The sequence below is a fragment of the Pelodiscus sinensis genome, chromosome 4, assembly GCF_049634645.1.
Source record: "Pelodiscus sinensis isolate JC-2024 chromosome 4, ASM4963464v1, whole genome shotgun sequence".
In the NCBI taxonomy this organism is placed as follows: Eukaryota; Metazoa; Chordata; order Testudines; family Trionychidae; genus Pelodiscus; species Pelodiscus sinensis.
Genome location: NC_134714.1, coordinates 74,904,166 through 74,923,133, shown reverse-complemented (window position 1 = coordinate 74,923,133; position 18,968 = coordinate 74,904,166). Strand labels below are relative to the sequence as shown.

The following is an 18,968-nucleotide window of genomic DNA, read 5'->3' as shown; positions in this document are numbered from 1 at the left end:
GGCAAAGATCAGGATTTTAGACAACCCATTTAAAATTATTGCTAGCTCATCTGATACTTATGTGATGTAGGGCATGCTCCATTCCTCTTTAATGTCTTGATTTCCCCCATGGCACTCAGAAATCACAAACACATATGTTCCCTGTGCATACGTACCTACATACGTTGCAGATCAGTCTCATTAGTCCCTGTAGCAGATGGAGTCTCTGTTATTAGACGTGTAAATAAATAGAGCCCTGTGTGGATACAAAATGTGTATCCTCATCTTCAGCTTCAAAAATGAGTGGCATATTTCTGCATCCTCCATGGATGCAGATACCGTAGATTTGCAGGGCTCTATAGATAAAGACTAAATGTTGCTGACTTTCCTTCCTGAAGGGCATGACCCCACTGATGTATGCCTGCGCTGCTGGAGATGAAGCCATGGTCCAGATGCTGATTGATGCTGGCGCACATTTGGATATACCAGTAAGTAAGAGCCACGCCCAGGAAAACTGCTCGTCCTTGACGTGTCAATAAGCAGGATCAGTGATAAAATCTCTCCTGGCAACCAAAAGCTGCAGCTTGTGGAGCCATGGAAGGCCTTTCCTCCTTTCAGAGCTCATTGTTTCAAGGTTTCAGGCGAAACAAAGCCCAAAGCCCCTTGGAGTGCTCAGTGATTGACATGACGATTGACATAGGGAGCAAAAAGGTCCCTTTGGAAAGAGCAGCCACTTAGGGAAATGAATAGGCCCACTAGAGAAGCCTAGTAAACAGAACACAACGATTAGCACTGGCAGTGCTCTCAGCCTGTCAGTACCAGGAGTTGTTATTCACCAGGGAAATGCCTGTTATAATCTGAAGAGTAAGAGAGAGACAAAGAGATTGCAGGATCAGTAACAAAAAACAGGACTATGTAGCACTTTAAAGACTAACAAGATGGTTTATTAGGTGATGAGCTTTTGTGGGCCAGACCCACTTCCTCAGATCAAATTGCGGAAGAAAATAGGCACGACCAAAGGGATACAATAAAAAAAAAAGTGAACAGATATGAAAAGGACAAAGACGCTAATTATCTTACCCATTATAAAGATAGGTTCCCCAATTATCACTTCTAATATCATTAGCTCACAGACATTTACCTCCCCTCCCTTCCCCCCTCTGTTCTGAAATTTGATTTGTCCTTTTTATATCTGTTCACTTTTTTTTATTGTATCCCTTTGGTATATTTGGTCGTGCCTATTTTCTTCCACAATTTGATATGAGGAAGCGGGTCTGGCCCACGAAAGCTCATCACCTAATAAACCATCTTGTTAGTCTTTAAAGTGCTACATAATCCTGTTTTTTGTTTCAGCTAGACTAGACTAACATGGCTACATCTCTATTACAGGATCAGTAACTGAATTGTTCATGTTCCCAGGTTCCTGGCAGCAATCCCCGATACCCCTCAGTCCATCCTGACAGCCGGCACTGGACTTCGCTCACCTTTGCTGTGTTACATGGACACATTTCAGTAGTCCAGGTAAGCAAAGGGGAGGGGCAAACAGTTCTGAAGAATCCTGAAAATATGCAGTGTGAGTGAGGAGTGAGAGATTCCTCTGGGCGCAGGGCAGGGTGCCAGGACCTCTTAGCTTTTGAACTCAGCTTGGACCCTGGTTTCCTTTTGTGGCTTTGGTCTACTAGTCTTTTAAAATCACGGATTATCCATGGACCTATAAAATAAGAGGAATGTGCCTTTCCTTATAGAATGTTGTGGGGGTTGATTCATTAAGCTCTGGAAAGGCGTGGGCAATGAAACATCCTACAAATTCGTATTCTTTTTCTAATTACTATTTCGATATTTTCCTGAGTTTCTCTTGACTCAAACATTGTGGATCAGCCACTAACTGTGGTGCTAGGTGAACTGGTGCTTTCAGGGGAGAGTGTGCAAGTACGGGCAGGGTGTTTGGCCAGCACGTTTCTTGAAAATATTAGCTAAAGCCTGAATACTGTTTTTTTTGTTTTGTTTTGTTTTAAAATAGGTGCAAAAATCAAATTGCTTGTTCATTCCTTGTTCATTCCTGCTTAAAAGCCTGCTTCTTGGTATTCCCTGCAAGTTGCATGTTCCAGCCCTAAAAGCTGTGACTTTCCTAGAGTAGGTTCTGACTGTATTGTCAGTGAGAGTGCTGCTACTTTCAGTTACTTCTTTGCTCACTAAGTACATTCGAGTTCCCTTCTTAGAAGCTCTGTGCATGCTAGCTTCCAGCCTTTCTGCTGTGTTCACACACAGGGCATGCAGAATTGGATCCCACGGGTGCCTTGTGGAACTCTCCAACATAGCTACCCTCTCTCTCTAACTTCAGGGTGAGTTCAAAACAGATCCACAGCAGGTTTTCACTACTGGTGAGGCAATAAGCAATTTCTATTCCACGCTCAAGGAAAACACAGCTATAAATTAATGTTTTTTTTCATATTTGGTTTTACAAATGTATGCAAGTGTTAATGCAAATTAAATTAATCCTTCATGTTTCTGGCAAGTTCCCACTGCATGCCTCAATATTTCATAGTTTTACAACTTTAGTTTACATGTTAGATAATGCACGTGACACTCTCAGACAGTGCTGAAAATTACATCAACAAGGCTCCTTGGACTAAACTTGGCTTCCTGCCCTTCTGGGCCACGTATTATGTTGCTGACAGTGAGTGTTTATTCACTTAGATGTTTTAAGTATTTAAACTTCTAAATTTAACAACAAAACCTTCCCTACAATGAAAGAGTCCTATCTCTCTGCTTTCTTTGAACTTAGTGAAGCCCAGTGGAATTGGCTCTTTCTTCAGATCCATGACTGGATTTGCCTGATTTAGCTTCTCCCTCAAGGGAGAAATGAATTAGTAAGTAGAAAAACATCATTGTCCTCCATCAGCAATATCATGCTGAAATGTAAATATGAAATTTCCAGGCACAATCACTGTGAGTCCAGTCTGTACTAAGGCTAGTGATGTAATAAATACAGATGAGTAAATTAGTGACCACCTAGGACTCCATGATTTCAACTAGGCTGCATACCGTGGCTGCTCAGAAATGCATGCCACAACAGCAGCATGAATAGAGAGCCCAGATCCTCCTGCTCCAAAAATGCAGGTGGTTCTTGCCATGTGAATTAAAAAGAGAATCTCCATCAGCTACCAGCAATGTGGGGCTTATGACATTTAGCTGTTTGATTCTGATTCTAGCCAATAGAGGAGCAGTGATTGCCCCGAAAGGAAGAATCCCAATTAGTTGCCTTTTGTGGTTATGCTTGGTCAACTGGGTGCCTGCCCCGTCTGGAAATGCAAGTGCCCAAACCTGCTTTGTTACCTTTATAAATTAAGGTTCCTCTTCAAATGCCACTCCCTATATATATTTCCCTTGTGGGTACTCATGTCTGGCAGTTCTAACAAGAAGTGTCCATTGGCCTGTACTTGCCCAGTACTTCAACCTCATGCTCCAGTCCAAAGGGATAAGAGCCAGCGTGGGCCATCACAAGCTCCATTTCTTTCTTAGCACTACAAGGCCTGCGTCAAAGTCCCTATGTCCACAGACTTCTTCAGCTTTTATTCTTTTATGATAAGTAAATTTCATCCACAGCCCCAATGCACTGGGCAGGCAACACATCCAACCCCCACTCCCTGTGGGAAGTACAGTGGCCTGGGGGAGGGGCCACAATAGGCTGTTTGGGGATGCTCAGCCCTCCCCTGCCTACAGTATGCGACACCCATTCTAGTCTATCAATACTGTATTAACTCATAAATGAGCCAGACAGATTCCAGGTAGGTGCCCTGACATGAGCTGGTGACTAGTCTGCTGACATCACAGCATGTACTTAAGGAGAGATTTTCAGCTTATATAAATAAGCTAAAGTGTTGTATAAGCATACATATTGGAGCACTAGAGGAGTTTCTGTAATCCCATAGTATAAGAGTCCTCCAAATAGGCCAGAACTAGAGCTAATACTTGTTCTGTATAGAAAGGAGTATACACGAACACATCTGCATACACACATTTTATCTTATGTTTCATGCTAGAATGAATTAAGGATGTTAAATATCGACTTTTTGACTAGTCGATAGAGTGATTCCGCCTTTGAAGTGTAGCAACAGCCCTATGGCTGTTGCTACACTTCAAAGGCAAAAGCGCCGTGTGGAGCCTGGGATCAGCTGGGGCCTCCAACTGATCCTGGGCTCCATGTGGCACTGCTGCTTTGAAATACCGCGTGCAGCCTGACGCTGGGCTCCCCGCAGCATTTCAAAGCAGCAGCGCTTCATGGAGCCCGGGGTTAGCGGGGGAGTCACAGCTGATTCTGGACTCCACGCAGCGCTGCCACTTTGAAATGCTGCGTGCAGCCTGGGGACACCCCAGATGGCCCCGGTCTGCACGCGGTGTTTCAAAGCGCCGCGTGGAGCCTGGGATCTGGCCCCAGGCTTCAAGCAGTGCTGCCTCTTTGAAGTACCTTCTACCCCGTCCCCCCATGCTGCCTCTTCCCCAGAGGAAGTTTGAAACTGTCTGGAAATGGGGGGATTTGACTTGGTTCTCATGGAAATCCCTAAACCAGCTCAGGCTTGTTTGAAAGTTCTATGAATCAATGTTTAGCAGGGTGGATCCTGCGTGTCCGTGGCTACGTTGTATGTTTTCACTCCAGGCATTTAAAAGCTCCACAAAGTGGTTACTGATTTGTTACAGCCAAATTAATCAGGGATGAACACAAGGCTGCCACCTGTCCATGTCTGGGCAATGTCTCCTCCTCACCTTAAGTCCAGTCTTCCGGGATGAGTGTGCAGGGACTTTTCCTCTGAGGCAGGCACAGGCTATATGGCCAAAACGATCGAACTGGCAGTGATCAATGAGATCTTCAACCCTCTCCAGGCCAATTCTCAGTAATACATCCCTAGTAGAGATAAAAATCAAACCATCACACATGCCCAGCAGTCGCTGTTCACAATGCATGCCTCCAGTCTCCTGCTGTCTTGTTTAAGCAACTGCACTAGAGCGTGATGGTAGCTGTGAGTCTGGCCCAAGGCACATTTAAGTCAAGCAGAACAGCTTCAACGATAAGAGAGCAGCAAGCCCAGGGCTATGACCGGGCAGGGATAGGTACAGGCTCCAGGGTAGCCTCAAACCCACACCTGCTACAGTCCAAGCCCACAGCCAGACCTCTGGATTACAGAGGAAACAGCTCCTGGCCTAGCCAACATTTAATTAAAACAGCTTTCACAGACAGGCAAGCCCTACATTGCCCATGGCACATGCAGCACAACTGCATTTGAAACCCCTCCAAAGCCCTTCTTAAGGCTAGCAGAGGAAGGATTCTAATCCACAGTATCACTAAGCAAGGTAAATAGTCTTTTCACTGGCCTACAAAGTGCAGAGCTGCTGCTGCTGCAATAATATTAAACTAAAATATATCAGCTTCAGCAGGAAAGCTCCAGAGGTCCCCAGGCTCCAGCACCATAACCCAGGCATGTAAATGGGCTGCAGCACATCCCTCTTCCCACATACCCTTTTCAGGGAGCAGAAAGGGGATTTGACCTGATAACTCCCCATACACCACTGGCCTAGAGAAGGAGCCTCAGACACCACAGACAAAATTAAGATGTCATGAATGGCCAGAATGGGTCAGACCAATGATCCTGCTAGCCTAGTTGCCCGTTTTCTGACAGTGGCCGATGTCAGACGCTTCAAAGGCAATGGAGAGAAGAGGCAATTATCAAGGGATCCATCTTCTGTTGGCCACTCCCAGTAGCTGGCAGGCTGAGGTATAGGGATGCCTGGAGCACAGGACTATATCCTTGGCTGTCTTGGCTAAGAGCCCTTGGTGGAGCCATTCTCTGTGCAATTGCTCAGGTTTTATTGAAGCCGCTTCTAGGGTTGCCTCCATGACATTGACTAGCAAGGGGCCACATGCTGACTGTGCCTTTTATAAAGACATACCAACTTTGGTTTGGCTTAAATCTGCTGCCTGTTCATGTCCTCAGGTCAGCCTGACTTTTGTGTTATGGGAAGGGGTGAATAACACGTCCTTAGTCACCTCTCCACATGGCTTACAGAGCTCTAGCCTATCCCGCTTTTGTAATGGCTGAAGGGGGAGCCGGGCCTCCCTATCCTGCAGTCACAGGTGAAGGTCCTTAGCCACTAGGCTAACAGTTACATGGTAGGCCCCAGCCTCCTTTCCCTGCTTACCTCAGTTGTTTGATGGGGCATTCACAGGTACCTTATGAGAAATGATTTTAGCATCTAAGTGGTTCCCAGCCAGTGATTGTAAGCAAAGGTCGGTAGCTGGGAGGGGTAGATTCTGGTTCAGTTTCCTTCTCCCTGCCTAGGGCTCTGCATTTTCTCACGTGTGAGTCCCAGTCAGGGACGTAAGGGATAGGCTAAGGTGGGCTGCACCTTGTAGCAGCTTGAGGCTGTTCCGTTGTTGTTAAGGAGTAATTAGGTACCGTTTAATAGCTGAATCTGCTTGTAGCCCTGTGGGCTGGCTGCTTACCCTGCTGTGTGGGTGAAGTGAGTTCAACTCTTTCCTCAGCTTCCTGAGAAGGGACTTGAGCAGCTGTCTCTGAAGTGACTGTCCAGCTGCTGGACTAAGAGGTGGTCTCAGTGTTTGCTGCTTCATCCTGTTCTACTGCAGTTGTTCCACTTTCGTCCCACATTCATAGAACCATAGAGCTGGAAGAGACCTCAGAAGGTCATCAAGTCCAGCCCCCTGCTCTAGGCAGGACCAATCCCAACTAAATCAACTCGGCCAGGGCTTTGTCAAGCCGAGACTTAAACACCTCTAGGGATGGAGACTTCACTACTTCCCTAGGTAACCCATTCCAGTGATTCATCACCCTCCTAGTGAAATAGTTTTTCCTGATATTCATGAGGGGCAGCAGGCTAGCAAGTAGCCGTGTGGAGCCTACCAGTTGTGGTGTGTGCTTAGCATGTGTTAGCTTGGGGTTCAAATCCCCCTTTATGCTTGCTGAGAAGGAATTTGAACCTTGGTCTCTTGCCTCTCCAGTGACTGGCCTAAGTGCTGGGCTCGGTGCTATTCCGACCTGTGGCCTTCCTTGCTCTTCTCTGCTGAAGCTGCTCCACTTTCAGTTTTGGCCCATTCATTGGGCCAGAGTTCCAGCAAACAGCTCTTTGTAGCTTATGGGTTGGGTGTCTGCCCAGCAGCTGAGAGGTTGGCTTCACATCCCCTGCTTGCTTGTTGACTCTTCTCTCTCAAGTGACTGGGCTAAGAGCTGGCCTGTCAGCTGGGAGGTGCGGGCTCCTTCAGCCTCTTCTGTTCACAGCTGGCCACAGTCAGTAAATGAGAATTGGGCCACATAACCCTTTTGACTCTCTCTGTATTCCTGTGCTTTGGGTCCTGGCCTTAGAGGCAAGGAGGTGTGGGTTAAAGTCCCCTTTCTGATTGTTGAGAAATGAGAGGCAGTGAGCTGTTACTGTCAAGTGTTCCACTTGAACTATATATTAACCAGGGCACAGGAAGCTTCCAAAGCCCATGGAGGTTAGGTTGCCTATCTACAGGGTGTGTCCCTAGATCATATCCCTACTCTGACAGGCAGGAAGGCCTCTGGTGTGTGAGAGCACAGCCCATGTAGCTGATCAAGAGGCCATTTGCAGCATTTTTTTAAAATTAAAGAGTAATTGCTACTGCTGGGCAGTAAAACCCCCCACTCACTCTTGTCCACCGTGATCAGGATACAGGCCCAGGTTGTGGCAGACCTGAGGGCATTCCTCTACTCTTCTGAGGGGTGTGAACTGGGGGCTCCCACCTCCTTAGGAGAATCACTGGTGAGCCATCCCTGTCTGAGTCCCTTCCACATCCCAAGACGACAGCAGCCTCTTGAGAAAAAAGGGGGTTGGACAAGGATGACAAGGACAAGGACAGTCACCTAGGAAGCAGCAAACCCCTGCTGAACAGGCAGCTGGGGGATTTGAACCAGAATCTCCTACAGCCCAGTATCCCAGGCCTGCACAACTCAGAAAGCAGCGAGGCCATATTACTCCAAAGAAAACAGCTGCGGGCCGCAAGTAGGGATCTTTCCCCCCAAAAAAAAACCCGAATACATGGGCTAAAAGTTTTTGTCAAGCAAAAAAAACCAAAACAAAACAAAACACCCACGCATCTCCACTTGTCCCCCTGGCATTTGTCTCTCCTGCACCCCGCTCCTTGGTGCCATCCCATTTCTCCTGACCCCTTCCCTCAGCACAAGCCCCTTCCCCTCCCCTACCTGACTTCTGCCTTCTAGTTTGTGGGGCTGCCGGAGCCTTTTTGAATCCGGCGGTCGCTGGCCATGATGTCACAATGCCACATCATACCAGTGTCCTGGCGTCTGCCGGCGTCCAGCCCTCTGGCTCGCTCCCCACCTCTTTGCACTGGAGCTACATGTAGGCAGTCAAACAGTGAGAATCGCTGCACTTCCCCCTCCCTGGCGGCGCTCTGCTCCTCTGCCCAGCCGGCGGATCAGATGGGGCTGCGCCGCACAGTGAGCCCCTGCGGGCCGCGTGCGCTCCTCGGGCCATATATTGTGCAGGCCTGCAGTATCCTAACCACTGGATAGAAAGCCAGGGTCACAGTGGGTGAAGCTGCTAGTTGGGGAAGCAAGCTCCTCAGCCTGTGATTAAACAAAGGTGGGTGGACACAGCAGTGGGGACTGCAGTAATTCAAGTATTATCCCCACTGCAGCCTGAGTACTGCTTGTCAATCACCCCATGTGGAATACACATAGGCACCAGCCCTCAAAAAATAAATGGAGGTTACTCACTGGCAATGTACTGGAAATTCTTTGAGCTGTGCTCTATCTCTGCTATTTTGGATCTTATTAGATTTGCAGGAGGATGAGGAACTGGAGTGGCATGTGCCTGCACTGTCTCTTATATGCCCTCAGACTAGAACCTAGGGTGAACTGTGCATGCATGGGCCAACAGGCCCTGTCTGCTAGAGTTTCCACGCTTGGGTGTCTGGCAAGCATGTGTACCAGGTGTCAAATACAGAAAGGGCCCACACATCTCGAAGAACAGCTAAGTAACCTCCATTTCCTGCCAGCTGACCTACTCCCCATGATGGTGTCAATGTGCCTTGGACCGATACTTTTTGCTACTGAAAATGTTTGAAAAGGGTATTGTCCCCTCTCCTCATGGCCAGTTACAGCTGGCTTAGTGCCAGTGTTTCTGCAAAGAATTCCCCTAGAGTGGGGGCTGGCGAACTCCCTGGCCAAAATTAAGACACAGTTGTGTGTCCTGAATGAGGATTAGGCTTTCCAGGTAGCAAGTGAGGGAAGCCAGAGGAATCTCCTCACCCAGAATCTGCAGGGACTGAGGTTCTGGGAGAGCAGTTTGGCCTTTTGTGGCAAATTCCCTTAGTCAGTCTGGTTTGCTTCCTACACAGCATGTAACCAAATGGCAGGGCCTTCCCACTGTGCAGACGCATCCTCACCCCTTTGAGTCTAGAGATCAGAAGAAAATATGCCCACTGGGATACAATAGAATAGGAGGCTCTAATCTCCTGGTACCCTTCACTGGAACTAACCAGACTAGAACAAAAAATAGTTCAGTGAAGTAAAAAGAATAAATAAATCCCTACATGGAGGTTAGCTACTGTGAGTTCTCAGGCTTCAGTCCAACTCAAGCAACAAACAGATGAGAAGTGAAGTGGGCTGTGCCCATGAAAGCGCATGATACCATCTTCATGTTTTGTTAGTTTTTAAAGTGCTGCTAGACTGTTTAAGTTTTTCCAGATGAGAAGTGAATTTGCCTGGGAATAGATATTTTTTTCCTTTGTGCTTTTCACCCATTGTTACCGACCTAATGGGTTGTAACTAGGGATGTAAGCAAGTAGTTGACTAGTCAAGTCAACTAGTAGTCAAGTCGAGTACTCACATTTGCCCTCCCTCTCCCCGCTGCCTCTGTATCAGAGGAAGCAAGGGGAGGGGGAACAGGAGCCAGTGCTTGGGAGTTCTGGCTTAAAAGCCAGATCCTGCCCCAGCACCAGTTCTGCGGTGCCGCCTGTCCCCCCTCCTGCATTGCTGCCTCTATCAGAGGCTGCGACGTGGGAGGGGACAGGGGATCCCCTCTGCTAATGCTGAGTTCAGGACCAAACTCCACTGTGGCTCTGCAATTTAAAGGCAGTGGGAGCTTGGAGGCAGGCTGTTCGGCTCCTACTGCCTTTTAAAGTGCAGAGCCACAGCGGGGTTTGGTCCTGGTCCCCAGCATGAGCTGGGACAGGGGAAGGCAGCCCAGCTCAATCGACAAATCAAGTAGTCAATAGAATTTTTATCAACTACTCGATTAGTAAATTGACCTCATTTTAGCATCCTGCTCCCAACCCAGAGGAGCTTCTGTGTTCTCTATCTGAATTGCTCTGAACTACTTGTCTTTGATTGGCGTTCTACAGCTGCTCTTGGATGCTGGTGCCCATGTTGAGGGGTCTGCTGCTAACAGCGGTGAGGACAACTATGCTGAAACCCCACTTCAGCTGGCTTCAGCAGCAGGTGAGTCAATAGGACATATCCATTCTCATTCCAAAGATCACAGGGATACTCTGGCAGAAGCACAGACGTGGCTCAGATGCTCAGGTTTTACTCAAGTTGAGATTTACTTTGGATTGCACTTAAGACAACTGATAGGGTTACAGTGCAATGAAAATGTCAATCTGCTGTGTGTGGGGGGGGGGGGACTAGCAGGTTAGATCCTGGCATCCTTTATAGGCACCTTTTTCATGGGAATCACTAGTGGAAGTCTAGCCCAGGTTGGCAGTATCTGAGATCTGTTACCATGTTTGCTGACCAACCAGAAATGTGCAGCTCAGTCCACTTTACCATTGCCACAGAATATCTCTTCCTGCCAATAGCCTCAGCAGGGAAGCCAAGTGCTGAGTGGGAGTGCAGCTGCTTTCCCTCTTGGAGCATGCATGGGGCTGTGCTGGGAAAGTTAAAAAAGAAACAAAACCTTGGGCCTGTTCTCCAAGCAGGTGCCACGGCAGGGGTTTACATGGCATATAAGGCCTAGCCTGGGCCAGCCCAAAGATCATCATTCTTCTCCATCACCTGCAGCCTTCCATTTTGGTTCTCCTATCTTCTTCCTCTATTGTTTGAAGCCTGATTATTATGAGATGGATTCTCTGGCTTGTTTTGTTGGGGATTTTTTTTTAACAACCATCCCAGTGGCCTAAAGGGAGCCAAAGGTAATCCCCAAAGAGTTGCCGCTCCCAGCACCACTCCCTGCAGTTTCAGGCAGTGGGGCGGAGAGTGGCTGGAATGCAGCTATCCATGGCTGCAGGATGACCCCTTGGGGGGCCATAGCCAACTTGAATAGCTGCCAGGTTCCCATTAGGCCCTCCCTTTTAGCTACACCTAACAGGAGATAAGAACTGAGAATCTGGCCATATTGAAGCCAGATACATCTACATCTGCAACTACAGTGTAGTTTGACTTCCAAGTGTTGGAAAAACAAGAGAGAAAATTGAACCTTAAAAAAATACAGATAAAGAGATGCCTGTGCTTCAGATAGAACACAGGAGTGGGTGCCAGAACTCATTGGTTCTCTTCTGAGTGCTGCCTCTAATTAGTTGTGTGGCACTGGGCAACTTAGCCTCTTTGTACCTCAGTCTGCAAAATGGTGCTAATAATATTTGCCTCCCTCTCCGGGGTGTTATGAGGCCTGATTAATGAGGTGCTATAAAAGTGCCAATACTAGCACAGCAAGTATATTATTTTAAAAGATGCTGGGAAATGCAATTATCGTTACTTTTCTGCTATTTTTTCTCGTAGGGAATTATGAGCTGGTCAGTTTGTTACTGAGCAGGGGCGCAGACCCTCTCCTGAGTATGCTGGAACTCAATGGGATGTCGTCATCGCTTCACGAAGACATGAATTGCTTTAGTCACTCAGCAGCGCATGGGCACAGGTAAACCTCTGTCCCAGATCAACTTTAAATTGAAGAGCATCTCACTGTGAGGATTCATGTGCAATTGTTGTATGAGTTTACTGAGGTCCCTTGCCTGAGAACAATTTTATAAGCTTCCTCCCCAATGCACACAGGCGGTAGCACAATTTTACTTCGCAGTTCCCAGACCAAAAATCCTTATCCACACTGGTCTGGGAAGTACTGCTAGAACCCTCCTAGCAATAGCCATGTTTTCATGCAGTAGAATCATTCTGATTCTAGTGTGGCCAGACCCTGCATTTACTTTTGAAGTGATGCACTAGAAAGTAATTATCACTTTGAATGGTGCTATTCTCAAAATAACTGTGTAAAATTGTGACCTTATTCAACAGATGCAATCACTCTGGATTTGCAGATCTGTATCTTAGTCACTGAAGTCAGCAAATAAGTTTCTCCTGCTTTTTTCACACCTGTTAGCACTACAGCGAAACCAGAGCTAGGTGAGAGAGAGCTGGATTTGGTTCTAGGGCAGGCAGCAACAACACAATTATTAAATTCCAACTACAGGGCAAAATTCCCAAGATGTATGTTGCATGTGTATAACTGAAGGCAGAATTTAATGGCAATGATGTTGTAGAGGTGAAATAGGAGCAGAATTAGGTGTGGAGAAACTTCAGTGCAGATGATGTGAGAATCAGAGAAAAGCGAGCATGGATCTTGCATCCCAGCCTACATTTACAAATAACATTTTATTATCTGTAAACTGATCTGGAAATCATTCTAGCCCAGTCTTCATCAGAGACATTAGCACTAGTGTAACCACATCGATATAGTTACCAGTTCCAAACCCTAAATGTTGGTATGCTGCAGCAGCATGCTACTAGGCTTCTATCAATGCAGCACATGCTATTAAGTTACCAAACTGAATCACAACAACATAAGCCCCTCTTTATATTGGTGCAGCATGTCTGCATTAAGGCTTGGCTCCCTAGGCATGTTTTTCCTAATGCTACTTGACATGACTCAAGAACTTGAAGTGTAAAATGGCCTTTTTTTAAAAAACTATCAATCTTGACTGTTGCACCTTATCTTTTCAGGGTTACAACCTTGATTGTGCAATATCTTATGATAAAGCACCTGGTGGATTCGTTGTGCCACAGCACGAGTCCTCTTTCTATAATGGGTCCTTACTGTATGAATAATGAAGTTACGCCTCCTACTTCCGGCTTATTTGTGCAGAAGGGGGATCAGAAAGCAAGAGATTATGTAGTATGAATTCATGCAGGAAGGGTAAAATCCAGTTCTTTATGCAGTGAGAGCACCAGCTAGTGGTAGTTCAGCACATCATCATCTTATGTTGGTCTGATTGTCTTGGAGAGCCAACATCTGTCCCTTATGGCTTCTCACATCTGTAGGAAAACTAAAGACTTAAGCATTTGAAAAGGTGTTGGACAGAAGCAAGAAGTTGCTGGTGATTGCTGGTCTGCTAGCCACACACACCAAATGCGCCTGGGATTAGATGCTGAAAAGCTTTTGCTTTTCATAACTTAGGTTTGCTGACCGAGAAACCCTCCTGACTAAACTGCTGTTCTAATGTTTAAAGCAGTAGAGTAGTGGTTCTCAAAGTGTGGTCCATGGGCTCAGGACTCACCTCCACTTCTCTGCAGCAGGGAGCCAGCCTGCACTGGCACTCCAGTCCCACATGATTGGAGCACTGGCACAGGCTTCCTGCTGGGGGAAGGAGGGGAGCCTTGCAGACTGGATCTGGCTCACGAGGGAAGGAAGTGGCTCCATGCGCTGCGGTCTTTTCCCTGGCTGAGGCAACAACAGTGCAGGAGACTGCTAGCCTGGGAGCTTTCCCTGTTGCTTCCATTGGCCAGAATCACAGCCAGTGGGAGCCACTGGGGGTGGTGCCTGGGAATGGCAGGAGGCATGGAGCCAGGTAAGTGCCTAACCCATCCTCCTCCTGCCCAGACTCTGAAACCTCATCATGTCCATCCGTCCGTCCGTTCCTTCCCTCCCTCCCCCTCCCCAATACTCCCCCGCACCCAGTCTGGCCAGACCCCATACTCCCACCTCCTCCTTACACCCATTTTGTTATCATGGGTGGTTGTCTGGTGATCTGTGGAAAGGTCTGTATTGAACAGGGTGGGCTGAGAGTCAAAAAATTTGAGAACCATTTGCAGTGGAGGAACCAAAATCCATCTCAGAAGGGAGGAGGAAGAGTTCATCTGTGGAAAGAAATGAGTCACTAAATCCAGCTTCCAGGATTTCTGGGCCAAAATCAGCTTGCCTGGCCTGTCAATAATTAAAGAGCAATTCCTTCTTTTACCTCTGCAGAAACGTGCTACGCAAGCTCCTCACTCAGCCCCAGCAGTCGAAGGGGGATGTTCTGTCACTGGAGGAGATTTTAGCTGAGGGAGTGGAGAGTGACACCTGCAGCCAGGACAGCTCCAGCGAGGGCCAGGTCAGGCTGTGTAAAACCAGGATGAAGGCCCTTCAGGAAGCCATGTACTACAGTGCTGAGCATGGCTATGTTGACATCACCATGGAGCTCAGGGTACTTGGTAAGGCAGGTTCTTTATCAGTAGGTGCAAAATAACCAGAACTCGAATAAATTGTATTTGCAAGTGCAGGAATTATAGGTCACTAGGAGAAGGGCCTACACCATAAAGTTCCAACCCAACCCAACCGATGGGTGCTTAGGAGAGTCTCCACTTTAAATAGAAAATGACATCAAACTGCTCACTGATCACTCAGCTGCCTGTTCAAAATGGCTCAGTGATTTAGGATGTCCCAGTTTTCCAGCTGCCCAGCTGGAACAGGCTGGGCGAGACCTGAGGACCAGAACAGCTGAGCCCTTCCCTCCACTCTGTTTGAAGTCAGTTGGAGTTGTGAGTGCTCAGAACTTCTGAAAAGGCAGGGTCTCAAGTTGAGCTATCTAAACCAGAGGCAGCCAATGCCCAGGAATTAGGCTGAGGGCCCAAGATTGTACCTGGAAAGTACCAGACTGAAGATTTTGAATTGTGCACTTGGAGCTACAATAGCTCACCCGAGCAAGTGGCCCATAATACTACACTATAGCAAATCATAACGGATTTATAGAAGAGTGGCTATTACCTATGGTGTAATGGTGCAGCTGATCTGCAGAATTTAGTTCAAGTTTAGATTGCTGCTATGCTTTCAGAGAAAAGCAATGCATGAAATTACAGTTAAAAAGGAATGCCTGAGTCCTGGCACTCATTTTCTCAGTGGCTGTGGGTAAGTCACTTAACTCTTTCTTGTGATTCACCTTTAAAATAGGGATAGACGTATAGCTGCTTCCCAGGTGTGCTGGCAGGGCACATTAGTTGGGTATAAAGCTCTTTCAAAATAAAAAGTGCTATTGCTGCTGATTGCAATAAGAGAGAAAACTCCTTCTTGCCTGCTAGTTCCGCAATTGTATCCCGCTCCCTCACTTTCCCTTGTGTCTGGTTACAGGAATCCCATGGAAGCTTCACATGTGGATTGAGTCATTACGGACAACCTTCTACCAGTCACGCTTTTCTGTCGTGCAGAACCTCTTAAGGGAGTTTGTCACTATTAAGGAGGATGACTATAACGAAGAACTGGTTAACGAAGGGCTACAGCTAATGTTTGATATCCTCAAAACCAGCAAAGTAATCATTCTTTTTTTTTTAACAATATGAAGTTCAAATCTTTTGAGCAAGAGTTTCACAATTATTTGGAGTACAGTAGCAATGTAAACCAACATCAGGCCTCCCATGAATTATGGGTATACAGACTGCCATGGCTATGTTTACCCAAGCTCATGTAATACTGCGCTATAGGAGGGGTCTAATATTGGCTTCATGTCAAAGATGTTCATTTTAATGGAAAGGGGAATCCATGTATAAACCCCATTAGCTATAGGCTTTTTGAATTGAGTGCATTTGCAATACTGGAAGGGATTACCTCCAAAGTACTGGGGAACTCAGGCTTTCAGTAACATCTCATCTACCTTCCTGGAATTTTCTGGGAGGTAAAGTAGCTATTTTATTTATTAGCAGTTTATCTTTCTTTTAAAAGTTGGCCTGACCTTGCATCCATTGAAGTTCATGATTTCAGCAGTAGTAAGATCACATCCTATATCACTATAGATTCTCCCTAGAGATAGCAGGGAGAGGCACTGGATGGTTAAAAACAAATGCTAACTTCGAACTTTAAAATAGTGCAGTGCCAAACAATAAACCAATCCACCAGGAACAGTGTTGCCAGATAAATCACGCTGTGGACTTTGTTGTGAAGAAGTCAAGGGAACTTTCTTAAATTATTTTTCCCTTGGCAGATGCATGCAATAATCTTGCTGAGAATGTTAATGGTGAAATCACCCATGTGCGTAAGTCTTAAGCTGGCTCCTCCGTGCGCAGAGGTCATCCTTATAGACAGAGTGGTCCTTAAAATCAGTAAAAGCAGTAGAGGAAGATTCTTATTATACAAGCAGCAAGCACACTATTACAGGCTGTGGAACTAATGGATTAAGTAATAATTATATAAATTCCTTCTATCTTACAGAATGAGTCTGTTAACCAGCAGCTTGCAGCCATCTTTACCCACTGCTACGGCAGCAGTCCTATACCAAACATTCCTGAAATCCACAAGACATTGCCAGCCCGGCTTGGTGAGAAACTCAGTTTTATCTTAGTGAGAATTATTTCCACAGTGGTTTTGCTTTTTTTCTTTGGCATGCTGCAGAGTTATAAACACCTTCCCCTCCCCTCTTTTTCTAACAGATCCTCACTTTCTAAACAATAAAGAAATGTCTGATGTAACTTTTCTAGTGGAAGGAAAGATGTTTTATGCACACAAAGTCCTGCTGGTTACTGCTTCCAACAGGTGAGTCAGCCTCCATAAACCAAATCCTCACTAGTTGCCACTGAGTTATTCAGCTAACTATAGGTTAGGAATGGAGGATGGGACCCTGTAAGCCCTTACTCACATGAGTAGCTCTTAATCACCAGTAGTTTCAGTGAGGCTTCTAGCATTAGTAAAGGCTTACATCATCAATCCACAAATGTTTTAGAGCCAGATTCTTTGTTTATGCTCAGAGCATTGAAGTGTGGGCCCAGTCCCAATGCAGGTAGGAACAAGGGGACTGTTCTGACATGCAGTAGCGGTTAACAAATTGCTAAGGATCTGTCCTCGGCTGAGCATAGCTGGAGCAAGCTTGCTCTGGACATTTCCTTCCCAGTTGTCTCTGAAACCACCCCCACTGCATTTGAGGCTGAGGGAAGGACAGTGTAGGAGCCAGATGCAATAACTCTGTACTTACTAGGCACTGCCTCACCCTAGGGAATTTCTCAGCAAATGAGTTAAGGCCAGTTTCTGTCCCCTCTTGTACCCTAGGATCAAATAGGAGCAACAGAGGTAAAGAATCCAGCCCCTTAGCACTATGTATTTTGTCTAGTTGATTCTATTTCAGGATCAATTATTTGCTTTTAAAACTAATATTAAGGCAGTGTACAATTCTAGGGATCTGATGTAGCTCTGTCACTCCAGTTTCATGTGGACCTAACATCACTTGTTTCAGTGGAATTAAAGCACCTTAATACTGGAGTAACAGGGAGGTACATCCAGGCCTGGGGAGTCTGCAGAGTGAGCTGTCCAGTTTATTGCTGTTTGACGATGACAAACATTTATTGTTTGGAAAATATAAATGCCAGTAGACCAGGATCCCTATTCTCCATTTCCCTTTTGCTTACTGGCGAGTCATTCAAGCAAACATGATACAGAGTGGCAAAAATGCAGATATCTATTAAGCAAACTTATCTCCATTTTTTTTTCAGATTTAAGACCCTGATGACTAATAAAACAGAATTAGACAGCCCAGGCAGTAAAACTGTTGAAATCAGTGATATGAAATACAATATTTTCAAGGTATGCACACCCATCTAGTTACCACTGTTTGTCTCCTCCTGTACTTATTATGAAGTGAAGGCTACAAGTATTCAAACCTCTCTGTATTTTTGATGCGTTCTGATCTGCATCCAAACTTGTCAACTTGGGCTTAGTTCTGAAAAGAATACTATTGGATTTTTTTTTGAATGCAGCTGATCTCCTTCATAAAGGAGGACAAATGAGGTCTTTTTATTGAGTAGTTTTTTGTAGTTCTGAAAGTTCCCAGGCACAATTTTCATGCTGTGTTAAGCAAAAAAATAAGCCTGGTTAGAGCCGGAGAGCTGCCAGGCTTCACATTAATTCAAATCAGACGAGCAGAAGTATGGGGCTTCCTTCAAAGACTTGAAGTTGAGAATTCCACTTTTACTTTTGTTGATGTTTCCATATTTAAGTGACCTAAGGGAGGTTTGCTCATGATGAAAAGGGCTTTTTTTAAAAAAACCAAAAAAAAAAAAAAAAAAAAAAAGCAGGTCAGTGAAATCCAATAGTCAGACATTGTTCCAGCTTTCCAGATCTGCATTTCAAATTAGGAAGGAAATGTGCAGAATAGGGAAATCTGAAAGTGCAGAACTGCTGAAAGTCTGTAACTGCTTCACTGAAGAGTTTAGGGCTCATCTTGGCTTTCTCCCTCCAAATGTCTATACATGGTCATCACCGCACAGTATTTCTGGGCACAAACATCTTTGCTGCTCTATCCCTAGAGGGTTTCCTATGTATTGTGTTTGAATTGAAAAGCAACTGCAGTGTCTGCATCCAAACTGATTCAACTCTATTCCCATCAATCATAGGCATTAAAGGTATTAAGACAGGTTGCCTTCACGTAGCATGAATAATGTCTCTCATCAGTGGGGTTTGCAAATCCTGGAAGCTTCAAGGGGTGAAGCTTGCAGGCTGTGGTGTCTGCAGTGTGTCAGAACCAAAAGGGAACAGGGAGAGGATTCCGCCACTCAGGGCAGCGTAATAGATTGTATTTTTTTATTTTCAAAAGAAGTTACCCTCAAAGGGACTTCTGCAAACCACATTCCAACAAAGGTGGCCTTCAAATAACGTAAAGGGGGGCCAAGAGTGTGTGAAGACTTTGGGGCACATTCTTAGGACATAAGGTTACAAAAGGTGGTATCGTTTTTACGGTTAGAGAAGATAGTTTGGCCTAGTTAATAAAGCATTGA

General features: G+C 45.9%; 1 protein-coding gene across 1 annotated transcript in view; it reads left to right on the top strand.

Moving 5' to 3' along the window:
* ABTB2 (ankyrin repeat and BTB domain containing 2) overlaps positions 1 to 18,968 on the top strand; it is a 205,098-nt gene that overhangs the window by 179,393 nt on the left and 6,737 nt on the right. Inside the window, exons 6-14 of the mRNA XM_006124451.4 lie at positions 378 to 467; positions 1,399 to 1,500; positions 10,373 to 10,469; positions 11,748 to 11,883; positions 14,203 to 14,429; positions 15,343 to 15,521; positions 16,417 to 16,522; positions 16,635 to 16,737; positions 17,688 to 17,778. Of these exons, the coding sequence (XP_006124513.2) occupies positions 378 to 467; positions 1,399 to 1,500; positions 10,373 to 10,469; positions 11,748 to 11,883; positions 14,203 to 14,429; positions 15,343 to 15,521; positions 16,417 to 16,522; positions 16,635 to 16,737; positions 17,688 to 17,778 (1,131 nt within the window). The remainder of the gene's footprint in view (positions 1 to 377; positions 468 to 1,398; positions 1,501 to 10,372; positions 10,470 to 11,747; positions 11,884 to 14,202; positions 14,430 to 15,342; positions 15,522 to 16,416; positions 16,523 to 16,634; positions 16,738 to 17,687; positions 17,779 to 18,968) is intronic.